Consider the following 14,512-nt stretch of genomic DNA (forward strand, 5'->3'; position numbering starts at 1 on the left):
TCATCCATAAGGAGCAGCTGTGAAGGCCTACTTGTTCCTTCTTGTGCTTGCCTTGCCTGTAGCACGTTTGGATAATGTACAGCTTTTTACAAGGCATTTTTACAATACCTAAGACAACAGGGCCTTGACCTCTATTATAGCTGCTAAATAGTATCATGTTTCTTACATCACTGTGAAACCCAGAAGTTAGGCAAGTAAGGAACAGCTCCCAAATGACTGTCAAACAAAAGTCTCTTCCAGGATCCAAACACTGCCAGTAACATAACCAAAGCTGCTGAAGCTAAGATGTGAAATCTTATAGATCGGAAGGGGAAATGGGCAGAAGGATGAGAACAGCAGGCTGCTTTCCTGCAGCTGGAAGTGCACATTTGGTTCAGGGACTATGGCTTCCCTGGAGCTGAAGGTTGCCAGAAATCTTGCACCAGAATCTGATCCAATTTCTATATAGCTTCCTTATGTTGCCTGCACTCCAGCATGAAAACCCATGCTTGGCTGAACAGCCACTGCTGTCCCACTCAGAGGGCTTGCTCTGCCCACTGCAGAGCAATCCCGCCCCCCAACCCCAACACATCCATGTCACACCTCAGGTGAAAATCCTAAATCGGACTTCTTCTAAATGTGCTATTTATGCAGGATCCTGGTGCCAGTCGGGCCAGACAGGTGGGATGGGGACCAAGGCTCCCGCAGGTACCCATGTGGTGGCTATCATTCCTGCTGACTGAGCTGGCACATGGACTTGCACATCCGGTACAGAAATAACTGCTTTTGCTGTATCTGCCTTGTAAATTATGTGATTTGCCCAGGTCTAAATAGCTCAGTCACACTGAAGGCAGACAAACAAAGTCCATCATTACCAGTACCCTGACCTCAGGCACCCAGGCAAAAGCTGTTAGCACGAGCACAGGAAACACAGATGTGATCCTGCCCTCTCATTTCTACAAGTCACACCTGGTGCTCACAAAAGCTGTGGTATCAGGGTGATTCATTTTACACATTTAGCACAGCTTAAACTACCTGGAGGTGCAGTATCAGGCTGGCTGATGGAACTGAGCAGATGAGGGTTAGCCATGATGGTAGGCCATGATGTTGAGGATGGAGGGCCTGCTGGTACCAGGCAGGGACCAGGCAGCCTCATGCTTCACAATGCATGGGAAGGGTCAACACCCAGCTCACAAAGCTCATGACATTCAAAGATGTCCAATTGAAATTGGGTCTTCCTTACAAAGACCCAGCCCAAGAGGAAATGCCATTCTTCACCAGAATGGCTTTGGTCTGTACTGGATGGAAAGGACAAGTGTTGTTCACATTTTAAATTTTCAAGCCAGACAGGTACAATATGTTCCAAGGAAGAAAGATTTCTGGCACAGTGAAAGGAAGAACACACACAATAAATAAAACATCCAACACTGAGAAAGGGCCCTTCTGACTCTGCAACCCATAAAAGAAGCTTATCAGAATACAGCAGTTCCCATATCAGACTGGAAATGAGTTACACTGGGAGAAAACTTTGCCCATGTCAAGGTTTGGGAAGTCTTTCTGGTTTTCTTCTGCTTGCTTTGTTCCTTTTATCATCAGTAGTTTGATTCTCTTGTTAAAATGTATACCCACACCACCCTTTTCACAGTAAATCAGACTTTATTAGTTCCATTACACCTGCCCCTGAGTACCCCAGTCTACCCCATCCCCTTATGAAAATAAGACTTAAATCACCACCAACATGGCCCCACTATCCTGAATCTGACCACATCTCATCATTTGTCACCAACCCATCCATTACTTCACCTCCTAACCTGGTGCTATCCCCAAGGCAGCCACACAAAGTCCCCACATGGGCAATATCCCAGCCTCGCGCACAAGGACTTGCTTCTGGGATAGCAGCACAGCTCGGAGCCACCCAACAGAACAGTCCATTCTGTGATGACGAGGCCACCCAGAGCTGAGCACATATCACCCAATACAGGAAAATGAGGAGCCTCCAGGCATCCCAAAGAGCAAAGAGGCATGGTGCATCTCTAGGTACATGCAATTACACCACTGACATCAACAGCTTGGCAAAGAGCAAAATCCATGTTTTCCCAAAGAAGCTACTTGCAGTTCTCCAAGATTTTGCCTTTAAAAAGTTAATCACTGCAGTGTATAAAGTTTTATTAAGTACAGCAGAAAATAAACTTCAAAATATAATTGTATGCGCTCGTAGTAGGAGCTTTAAAAAAGCAATGCTGTTCAGCATGCCAGACTGCTGCTACCTGCCCAGTCCCAATACACTCAGTTCTGAGTGGATGCAGCACTGAACTTCTGCTTAACAGCTTCAGTGCTCGCAAGACTGATGATTTTCACACATACCTGATGATGTTCTAGAAAAACTCAGCTCCTGCAGTCACGTAATAAAAGGAGGAATATGCACTTTCATCAAGCAAAAGGCTTTTGGATCATCATTTTTGCCCAGGGAACAGAACATAAAAATTAACCTTTACATTGCAAAACTGGAAAAATCCTAGAAGACCCTTCCATGGTTCCCACTGCTTTAATCTCAGGGGAAGCAGGCACTAAATAAACTAAATGATTTGGGGTTTTGAGCTCATTTCACAACTTACACGAACATCTAAGCTGTTTGGTTATTCCCCCCCCCCCCCCCCCCAAATTTATGCTGTAACTGAGCAGTGAATAAATTCCAGGTGATTATGAGCTCTCTACCACTGCTTCAACAATATGAAACAAGGTGACATGCAGAGAATAAATTCCCAATTATTACTTTAGTTCTTCCTGTCACTACAGAGCGCTCTGTCTTTAAAATACTGAAATGAATTAAGCACAATCTGAAGAGCTGTAAATGCACAGACAAAAGGGTCCACGTTCCACTGCAGGATCTTCTCCCCCAAACCCTAATATTTCAAATGGGCTTCTAGGCCTGATCCCCCAGTTTCTGAGGTGAAACGACCACTGTTCTCCCAGCACTGTTCTCCCACCCATTTACTGGACCATCATCTCCTGATCCACCCTCAGGCCACCACCTTCAGTGGTGAGGTTTGGAAACCTTCTCTTCCTCACTGCAGCAGGACCAGGCCAAACTGCCTGCTACCCGAGTTTGCCACTTCACACAGCAGAAGGCGGCTCCAAGCACTCCGTGTCCTCACGTCAACTCTTCACCCTGTTTCATTAAGATCTTCCTTCCCGCTGCCCCCTCCTTGCTGTTAACCTCCGTAAGCAGTAATGGGCTCCTTTGCAAATCCGGTGTGCATTTGACAGAGCTCAGCGAGCTTGAAACGCTAAGATTTTCATGCATATACAGAAAATCAAGTTTTAGTCTAAACAGAAGTGGCAGCTTCTAATTTAAGACTCTACCATTTGACTGCTAGGCACAACAAAATGCCTCTTTCCCACGCAGGCGAACTGCCTGTTATAATGCCTTCTCAATGTGCAATTTCAAACAGAGGTGACCAGCTTCTGCATTACACAGAGTTACATGGGTTCCCCTTGCTGCTAGTGCTAATCCCTTCTGCTGGGGCTCACTCTCCAGCAGCCCCGTTGTATTTTATGGATGAAATTCCGTTCCCTCTGCTAATGCCAACAACCAGTCGCTGAGAGCAAGAATTGCATTAAATTATTTCATCCGCAGTCAGACTGCCATGGGGGTGAGGGAACAAAATCCCACATGATTCTGAACACATACAGGGCTTCTCAGCTGCTTTATAAAAATACTGCATGTGCACACTTATTTATATATACATACACACACGCACACAAATAAAATGCAGGTTTAAATCACGCACACTGTGTCTGCAGTGAATAGTGTCTTGTGTGCATGTCACCAACAGACCAAGGAAAGCTTTGACAGCCCCACATGCTTGCAGCCGCTGGGCTCCTTCAAGCACCCCAGTGCACTGCTGCTCTGCTCCCCAGGCAGGATCAGGACCTGCTGCACCTCACATTGCACCTTTTCCTTGCAGGAAATCAAAGCTGTCCACTTCCAGGCCCTGGACCACGACCTGAACCAGGCACAACCTCACTCCAGCAGGAGACATCCCCACCACACACATCCTGAGCTTGATTCACACAGCTTTATCCACCTGCTGAATTGCTAGGATATGTTCAGCTGTTATACATGGACCCCAAATCCATAATCCCACCCTCAGCAGCTGTTACATTCACTGTGGTATTTACAGCAGATGTTATGGCTCCATATAAAGGTAAAACAATTGAGACTTCCGAAATCGGGGCTGGGGGGAGGCAAAGCAGAGCCTTACCCCTGCACCCGGCTGAAGCCAGCCTTGGACAATCAGCACCAACACATGCAGAAAAGAGCCACATCACAGCATACAGCAGCTTAAGGAAGTTTCAAGTGTTACCATACTGACATTAAAAAGCTGTCAGCTTCCAGTGAGTCAAGCAGCAGAGGCTGAAATTCAGTGTTGAAAGGATGATTAAATATAAGTGACTTAAATTATACATTCCAGTTGTGGAACTGACACCATTTAAAACACCGTTTATTTCCCATTTCCTCTGACACTGTTTACTATCTACTAAAGATGAGCATTTTCTTATAGGCACTCAAATACTGAACAAGGGATTTATAAATTGGAGATAATTAAAAGGTTTTGCATTACAAATAGAATAAAAAAATTTACATTTCAGGGCCACCTGAGATGACTTAAAGAATCAAAATGGACATTTTATACCTGAAAATCTGTCTGCACTCTACCAAGGCTGATAATTGAGGCACAAGAAGCTTGGAGCTATTTTACAGTGGATTTACAATCAAACATGCTGAGCTGGTGGACAACCTGAGACAGACTTGGGACCCATCATTAATTCTTCCACATAGAGCTCTGTAATCCAAAGCTCTAGTAAGCTCACACAAATAAATTGCCTGTTGCTCCTTGATAAATATACAGAGAGACTTTCAAGACGTTACCTTTCAGATTTCCAAGACAAGGAGCTACATGATTTTCTTAGCTAGCAATGACAGCACTTTACCAGGAGCACAAACAGGAAGCACAAGGGACTGCCTGAGGCCAAGAGAACTGGGAGAGCCCCTTGCCCATCCACAGCCCTTCCCAGAGACCAGTTTGGTTGGCCCCAATTCCTTGCAACTGGGGCCATGCTGTGGCCTTGGGGTCAGGTACCCCAACCCAGAGTATCTGGGTATTTGCCTTTGCCTTGGACAGAAACGGTGCTGGCAGTGTGAGCAGCAGACACCAAGTTTGTAAGCTATGACAGCAGATGATGGACTTGTGCATGGGCATCTCAGTAACTTCAGAAAAGGCCTTTTTAACATGATTTCCCCCCCCTTCCCTGAAATTTGCAAGCCAGAAAAAGCAGTATCGATCTTGCTGCCTGGCAGGAATGAGATAGAGATGAACTAAGCACAGAGACCTCAGGGAAGGAGTCTCCAAGGAAACTTTTCATTTGAACAAGGGCACTTACAAAATGCCAGGAGAAAGAGGAAAAGAAAGAGAAAAAGATACATAGAAAAAGCCTAATCCTGGATCTCCACTGTCATCTCGCTTTTTCCTTGTGCTCACAGGAGGACAGAGCATCATAGCCTCAAATCAGAAGATGCTGCAAGATCAGCAGGGGAGAGCTGAGGCTGCAAGCGTAAGACAGAGGGAGGAGAGAAAGACACAATGCAAACAGCAGCAAACATAAACAGTGACTCATGACACACAGCAAATAAACAGCACTGTAACAGTTTTTGCAATTGCAATTATAACCACAATAAACATGAATGCCAGTCCAGCACAATGAAAAGGAGGATGACAGTGATGGGAGCAGGGTGTGGGACTCTATCCCATTCACATCTATTTCTCACATAACATCCCGAATGAGCCACTCCAGAAAGAAACAGGGAGAAGGCAAAATGTATGGGACAGCAGCAATTGCTTGTGATCTACGTCTGTGCTTGAAGTTTTCATGGCTGCACTGAGAGCAGAATTTATATCCCAAAGCCAAGCAACAGCCCACAACACTGCTACTGGATTTGACCCCTGGCCCCTGAAAGCACCTCTAGCAGCAGAAATAAAAAGTCCAGCCAGTGGGTTAATGAGCAGAATAGACCTTGTGTGATGGGTGGATGGACAGACGGCAACAGGGCAGGGGAGCAACCACACCATCGGCAAGAGGCACTGGTTTAACTGCTTTGCAAATCCTCCAGTGAAGCAGAGCCGCAATTTCTTTTGCTATTGCTTCATTACCCTCATAGTGAGAAAATCTCCCCCAGGCCACACCTTGAATACGTTTTCCAGGCCAATCCAGGTATTTTCCCCCTGTGGGTACTAAAAGCTGATGATCACTCTTCTCACAGAAATCTTTTATGCATCAGAAAATGTATTGCCTGCATTCAGGCTTGTATTTCCAAATGCACTTCCTTCAGCTTTCCCCCTTTGGCCTCCTTTGCCGAGCCTTCCCATCTGTGTGGTTCACCTCCAGACTTGCAAGCACGACCATTTTCCTCCTGCCTTGCACCGCCCGGCACCCCTCAGTGCAGGGAGAAGCAATTATCAGCCTTGACTTACACACAAAGCTTCAGTAATGATGACTCAGACAGAGATCTGACTCCTTTCCTCAAACCTCAGGACGCTGGTGACTTGTTTGAGCAGGCCATGGACAGTAGCTGCTCCCCCCCCCCCCCCCAAGTACCACTCTGCCCACTCTTCTTGCATTTGGTCATTCACGTCCTGCTTCCCCCCAGAGCCACCACCACACCTTTCTCTTCCCTATACCTCATCATGTTGCCCAATGAGTTCTGTTGTTCACCAAGATGATCTGAAATGCTGCTCCTAAGCCTTAGTAACATAAGCAGCCACCCTTGCCCACTAACTGGTTATCCCATTAAAGAAGTTGGGCAGATTCACATATTTGTTTTTCTTTACAAGTCAGATTTTCTTGTGGACCCCCTTTCCTCCTCCTCCTCTCTGCTGTGCACAAATTGCTCTGCAACTTCTTTTGTGGAAACAGGGTCAGATTCTCTAATCCTTCTCATTTTCTGGGTCTTCCCTTCTCCCACTGAAAGTCTGGCATGGGCTTTGCTCTGCTTCTCTTCCCTTCCCACCACATCCCCAGGGGACACCGATGGCAAACACCAATGGTTCAGAGCTTGCCGAGACCAGGTTTTCCTCAAGTCATTCAGAATAACTCTACCAAGCTGACAAGCAATGGATAATCTTTCTATCCACATTCCCTTATCTCCCCTATTTGAAAGAGTTACACGTCTGTGTACGTAATCAGCACTGCAGTTTTGTGAGGACTGAAGCAGAGGAAGCACAGAGCACATCCGCCTCTTGCGACCCCTCATCTCTCCAGCCTTGCTCTGCTCCTCTATGGCCTTTCTCACACATTCCATGTTTTTGCAAGAATTTGGAAGCCTTCACATAAATAGTTTTTCCACTAGAGGGCACAAAGACAATTTCTCCTAAACAGAAACTGATGTCAGAAGGATTAATAAAATCATTACTAACATCTCACCAAAGATATCTCTAATTCCAAGAAATGAACACTTAATAAATTGAGTTTAGTTGCAACTCCCCAGCTACTACAACACCACCAAATTCCTCTAACAGATAGAGATTGAAACCCTAGAAATCCAAAAGCAACACTACTTTAACAAGATCGTGTATACAGTGCTAAGTACTTTTTATCCAGCAATTTCTGCACAGCCCACATTTTCTCATTAGGCACAGATACAGCAATGGAGACAGAAAATCCATTCTAGTGTTTTTTAAGTTGAACTTATCCAGATTTAGCTTCAAGTCAATTAACTTCTTTGTACTTTTGTTTCCTAGATTAAAAGAAGTTGTCTACCGGCAAAGATCTTCTCTTTGCAGACACTTTTAGATCATGATAAGTCACCTTCTGACCTATCTTGGGTAAACCAAAGAGATTTTAGCCTTTAAGGCTCTTCTATGCAAGCCAGCTTTTCCAGCTTTAAAGCTTGCCTCGTAAACTTCTTACAGGTTGTATCTATAACCCTGACACTTTAACCAGTTCCTCACCAAACAATAGCGCTGCTCCATGAAAATGTATAAACTCAACAGGAACGCAATCAAGTCAAACATTTGACTACACAAACCTAATAAGAGGGACAACAGTGATAATATCAGAGCATCACGTATGCTGAAAGCGCCTCAGGATTCATCACGCTCCCTAGCCCCACCGACAGCTTCAAGTACAACAAGCCCTGCACGGACCTACCTTGCCGACTCCAGTAGTCCTGACACCCCGCTCTCTCAGGGCCCAGGCCAAGGAGATGTGCAAGCACTTGGTAGCCCACTCGTTTGCGGGTGCCTGCACGTACCCCCATGCTCCCCTCCATGACCGGCTGTCCTTCAACACACACTCACTGCTCCAGCCTGATGGCAGCAAGGTTTGCTTTCTGCCTGCTGCTGCCTGTGGACTTCCACTCACTGGAAGGTTTGGCTTGAGCAGTGCCAGCCCAGAGGCTTTTGCTAATGGAAGAAGAGAGACAATAGCGATACGCAGGTGCTTCCTCCCATTTAAAGTGTTTACTTGTGCAGCTTAACACAGTGACGCTATTGTGAATTAGGTCTGCATGCTGGTTTACAGAGTTCAAAAGGGAGCACGTAACAAAAGGAACCCCAAAATACTGCTTATTAATTTAAAGTATTTTTTTCTTCCCTTTCAGACTCTGCTTCCTTTGCCAATGCCAAGTAAGAGGTGTTTTCCAACCATACAATAAAAGCAGTTTCAAATGGGAAATGATACATACGATGTCAAAACAAACGAAAGAATTTAACACAAAAGCAAAGGATTTATCAGTACATCTCCACAGCCTATGCAGTAGGCTCCTTGTGGCATGGAGCTTGGCAGCTAGCAGAGAAGGCTGAACTCAAGGCAGTTACAACTGCATACGCTCAGAGAAAAATCAAAAAGATCAAGAGGGAAGGTAAGGTATAGCTAAGCCACAACACAGAGCTAAGGAAAACATTAGCCTGAAAGAGGAACAAAGGCGTATTTGTTTTATGAGATAAAGCAAGCAATTCAGCTGTATTCCACAGTAAATCTTCTGGCTTAGGACCAAAACAGGGAAGGAAAAAAAATAAGGGAGCATCTGATTCTCATTTTGCTGTCCTAAGCTCTGAGCTTACATTACATGACTCAAGATGTTTACTAGAGGTGCCAGGCACTGAAATCCATGGCTGGATCTTGTACATAGGAAGTATCGGATGTGCTGAACATCTTGCAGTTCCCTCTGCAGCCAGTGAAGGCTCAAAGATACTCAGCACTTGGCATTTTTTATTACTGTTACTGTTGTTATTATTTTACTGCTAAGACGCCTTTTTCTGCTGTCTAAATGAACTCAGAAATCCAACTTTATAGACATTGATTTGTAAAACCTCAGTCCTCCCAAAAGCACGGGCATTCTACTGTTTGAGAAGTGTCAAATAAAATACCATCCTATTCAAGGTCCTGCAACTTAAAACCGCACCTCATTTTCACATAAAACTATAGCGCAAAATGCCAGACATGCTGAAAGTAATGCCATGCATTCTTATTCAACCCCATTCTCTTAACATCTAAATAAACAGAATTGAGTCCTTTTGTCCAAGCACCATATTATTTTGTCCTCTCCTCACGCTGCAACTATTTTAGAGGTGTTTCCATTGATTTGCCTTCTTGGTGGGAACAGACCAAACAGGATCCAGCACTTTGCTATCATCTTCCGAGATCTGGTGGGGTGGCTGTTCAGAGAATGTGAGATCCAGACTCCTCCTATCCTTTAGCATCGGTGAAACTAGAAATGGCAATTAAAATCCCTCTCTCCACTGTTCCATCCCAAGCATGTGCTAGATGGTAAGTGGCAAGTGCTGCTTCCACCAGTGCAGGTGACTGAGTACAGCAGTGACTTAAAACCAGCAGGTTAGTCATTTTAGAGTTGCTCATGTGCAGATGAACAATCATGTCCAGATTAAGAGACTTGAAGTAACATAAGAACATAGGCAGATGTGTGCTAAACACAGCTGCAGCAACTCATGAACTCAACTGCTGACTAACAGTTTGGGCCAAACCCATTTTACCTGCACTGAAACAGCCTGTCAGCGCTTTCACCCCCACACACACTGTCATTGGAAACAGCACTAGCAAACAGCAGATGGGCTTCATAACCTCTTAAACCACCCTGTCTGTTCTGGAAACAAATCTCTGCCAAGCAGAGGCTAAATGAGCATCTACAGTCACATCTAAGTTACCCACAAAACTGAAGACAAGGCATGCTGTGCACTGTGTTCTCAGGTATGAACTCACGTCCAGGGTAACTGCTAGGCAGTCTCTGCCCCAAATCTCTTAGCATCACCACCAGCAACTCATCCCGAATTGCCCCCCATGCCTTCCAGCAGCCCTGCTGAGGGGGACCAGGGAGCATGCAAGGTGACAGACAGGAAGACAGCACTCCTCCTTTTATTGCTGGTTTTAATCTCAAGTCTTGCTGGGCACAAGCAATCCATGTGTTTTATTTTTATGGCTTTCATTGTACTTCTGCATGCAGCTCCTGAAGATGCCATTGGTTCAGAGGAAATCCAAGTGAAAAACAATTTAATGCACATTCACTAAAAGTATCAGAAAGTAAACAGGTGAAAGCTATTTCATTTACCAGCAGTGGTTTATGGATGTCCAGAGACCCTGAGGTTTATTACATACTGCCTTGGGCAGGCAGAATGACAGAGACAGAAGAATGCCTGTAAAATATCTTAAATGCCAAAACCCAAATGAGTCTTTATGAGATCTGCTACTTGTACTCACTCCAAAGCTGCAGGAAGGGGGTCAGCCAGGGGCCCAAGAGATTGCTGAGGACCCCCAGCAACCTCCAGGACAGCAAAGTGAGTGCAGGGCTTGCTCCCACCAGGGCGAGATAGAGGAAAGCTGCTCCCTCCCAGCACCACCACCGGGCACCAATGTTTCAGTGCACCAAGCGCTGCATGGTTCAGCTGGATGGTGGGATTGGAGGGGACAACTACGGAAGAACATTAAGAAAGGCTTTTCCAAAGCTTAGTATTGATAGAACAGTGCTGCCTTACAAATATCAACTATGATAAAGCGCCTGTGGAGAGAAAACACTTCTGCAAAATCCAGCTCTTTTGTAGTTTAAATTACTGAGAACAGAAGAAACAATTCACCCCCAAAGGGGTGCAGCCTAAAAGACCTGCATCCTGAAAGCAGCAATGAACAGTTGGAAGCAAACACAACTGAAGCTGGCAAGTAGAACAAACTGAAGGTTTTCATTGTGGCCAATGAAGCTTTCAGACAGACCAGCAGTAACACTGTGTACAGGACTTTGCTGCATTACTGTTATGACTCCTCCCAGCAGCATGCACAAAACGTACCCGAGCTGTATCCATTTCCTACAGCCTTTTTCAAACATTGTAGGATTTTTTTCCTCTGTAGTGCTTCTTGCTCTCAATGCTGCAGTAAATAAATCAGTTACAACCCCCTGCCACTCTGTCTCCCATGGTGCTGCCTGAAGTCACTGCTTCTGTGTCTGTTAAGCTATCAGTGTAACCACTTCCAGCTTCTACAAACACTTTAAAAGTAACCTGTAGCTAAACTCTAGGCAGAATGAAGCATTTCATATTCACAGGAGAGGAAAGGAAAAGCTATTTTCTACAGTTAACACCCCCTTCCTTTCACCTACATTCTCTCTCCAGCATCAGCAAAGGGAATCCAGGTTGCAAATCTCTTGACCAACAACTCAGAATTTGGCCTGGAAAGCCCAGTCATGTCATTGACTGCTGCATAAACAGGCACACTGGCCTTGGACATATAACTGCTGAGGATGTGCATGCTGGTCCATGACAAGCTCTAGTGTCACCACACTGGTCATGGACAGTGCTGTGGTTGCACCTCACAGAGGCAGGAGACAGAAGAGGACCAGGACGCTCAGCTCCAGGAAGGTACGTGCCAAAGAATATCCATCTTTCGAAGGAAGAGACCTTCCTGGCATTGAATCACCCCCTCACTTCAGGTTCTGTCCTTAGTCCTTGCCCAAAGCACCTCACACAGCAGATCCAGGCATAACTATCACGGTGGGTCACAGGCTGTAGGGACATCTGAGAGCACGCTGCAGGGTCAGGACTTGAGGCGAAACCTTAACAGGGCCCGTAGCCATTCAGAGAGCTCCAACAGAGCTGTGTGTCACTTAAGCACTGAACTGTCCTGCTTCAAGGCACTGAATTCATTTCATTTATGAAGAAAGGCCATAGTTTGTCAGATTGCAGGTCCATGTACACCCTAATCCCCTCCAGGGAACAGCAGCAGTGACTGCTTTGGGAGGAATCCCAGAAGAGGACAAGTACATGGCAGTACTCCCCGAGAGAGTACCCCACCTGGCAGAGGCGATGGCTCAAGCCAGAAGTGTTATCTTAGCACAGGCCTGGTTGGGTTTCTCGTGATCATTCCCTCCCTCTGCTTCACCCAGGGAATGTCAAATTCAGCCCACCACTATGATAAAGCACCAGGGAGGGCGGGGGATGAGGAGGAGAAGAGATACCTGAGCCAACTTCAAAGGTTTGTTATCCTTTGAACACTTCACTTATACATAATTGAAAGGGCTATATGTTTGGACTACAAGAAGGATATTCCCCCCCCCCCCCCTTACTACCAGACCCATCAGACGATAGCCTTGGGGGAGGTTAGCAAACTTGGAGAACTGACTGAGAAGCAAAGTAAACTACTACTGACAGCAAGTGGACCAAAGCCCAGATCCCTGAGAAGTTCTGACAATGGGAGGACCCAGAAAAAATAAGCCAGCCTTGACCCAGCATCAGGGGAGGCCGAGAGGAACACGTGTATATGTATTTTATTTCACACTAACCTCCATTTGACCAGTTATGCAAATAAATCTCTGTTTGTCCTAAGCACACTTCTAGAGACTGAGGGAGAACTTGAAAGACTTAGCAATACAGTGACCTGCTCGTCACTGCATTGTGACTGAACTCCGGGCTTACAAGAAATAAAGTATTAAGCAGCAGGAACGGCACATACAGCCCATAAAACAAGGGAAAATGCATTAAAATTTAATCCAAGCTTAAAAGAGAAAAGAAGAAAAAAAAGTGCATAGGGATTTGATATGTGATCGTGATTACTTCAGCTCCTTGTGGGCAGAGCAGCAGTATCTAGTCCCCAGAGACTATATCCCAGGGCAGCGAGACACGGGAGCAATGCACCACAGCTCTACCTGTTACAGCTCTAGCATAAACCCAGCAGGGATCAGACACACTTATGACTGCAGGGAGCATGGCACAGCCCTGCAGCCTTCATGGCTAGGGAGAGCACCGTGCACACACTCTCTGTCAGTGCAAGGTATTTGCCTGATGAAAAGAATAAAGAAGATATGCGTGACACCCTCCTGCTCTTGATTCTCCTAAGGCTCCACTACTGAGGGTATTCAGAAACTGCTGTCATGAAGATTCACTTAAGCCCAGTTTCAGCTTTCCTTCATTTAAATCAGTATAGCTCAGACATTCACTTACCACTAAACCTTGCAGCACCAGGTCAGCTTAACCATGCCAATATTCGAGCAAGCCTGATGTGAACTCTTATTTTCTAATTGTTTTAGTTAAACAGCTGTTTTCTTCCATTACAGGCAATGCTTCAGAGCAACAGTATATGGAGTCTCTAGATTAATATGGTAACTGCAACAAGGGCTTGTGAAAGGGTGTAATTCTGCTGAGGGCAGGAATGTATGTCAAACCCCTAAAGCCTTACGCACACAACTTCAACAACCCAGCTTCTGCATCTGGGAACAGCATCCTTCCTGCATCCTATGCAACACCTAGACAGAACAATGTTTTGTACGACGGACCACAAGCAGCTGAGAGGATCTAGCCGAAGTCACACTGCTCCTTGGGGTGGGTCAGAAGAAACACAGCACAAGTCAAGTGAAAAATAAAGAAAACTTGCAAACCGTTTAAGATGTTTTCCCCATTGGAGGCTTACCCACCCGTACCACCTCTCCCGCATGTCCCACCCGTGGCAGAAGATGCTGGCCATTTTGATGGCCAAGGTTTGACCTGAGCTTCCCCTTGTGAAGGTTCAGCTCAGGCCTCTGCAGCACAAAACGCTGCAAACCAGCAATGCAGATGAGAGGGAGTCACTGCTTCAGTGCACTGATCCATACAGACAGCAAGAAGCAGGGGAAGGCAGAAGGGGGGGAATGCACTAAAAATTCTTCTGACAGGGTGAAAAATGAAAGCAAAGTGAAACACTGCTCAAGCTGTCAAAACAAAATCACAGCAAGCCGACTGAAAACGAAAAACCACACAGCTCAACTTGCATCTTCTAGTAGGCAATAACTGGTACATTTGTTTTCTTGAAGATAAGTGGGTGAGTTAAGTTTGCCAGACAACACTGAGCAGATCTGAAAGGTAATCGCATCAGAAACACAAGTGATCAAATCTAAAAACAACCAGGACATTAAGGACTTGCTTGCTTCTGCCTTGCAGTCAAACGACTCAAAGAAGTCTTTAGAGTTGCACTATTGAACCAATGGAAGAACTCCAAAGTG

At 45.6% G+C, this 14,512-nt stretch overlaps 1 protein-coding gene across 26 annotated transcripts in view; it reads right to left on the minus strand.

Annotated features, from left to right (window-relative positions):
• The window catches only part of MAGI1 (membrane associated guanylate kinase, WW and PDZ domain containing 1), a 339,592-nt gene that overhangs the window by 284,946 nt on the left and 40,134 nt on the right, over positions 1 to 14,512 (minus strand). The window contains exon 1 of one of the 26 annotated variants that reach the window (XM_062630254.1): positions 8,188 to 8,414. The exons of the other annotated variants lie outside the window; for them this stretch is intronic. Within the exon in view, the coding sequence (XP_062486238.1) occupies positions 8,188 to 8,308 (121 nt within the window). The 5' untranslated portion in view covers positions 8,309 to 8,414. Of the gene's footprint in view, positions 1 to 8,187; positions 8,415 to 14,512 lie in introns of those variants that run through there. 26 annotated transcript variants of the gene reach the window in all.

This window comes from Pezoporus occidentalis, unplaced genomic scaffold, assembly GCF_034315485.1.
Source record: "Pezoporus occidentalis ecotype Australia unplaced genomic scaffold, CSIRO_AGI_Poc_V1 ctg35, whole genome shotgun sequence".
NCBI lineage: Eukaryota > Metazoa > Chordata > Aves > Psittaciformes > Psittacidae > Pezoporus > Pezoporus occidentalis.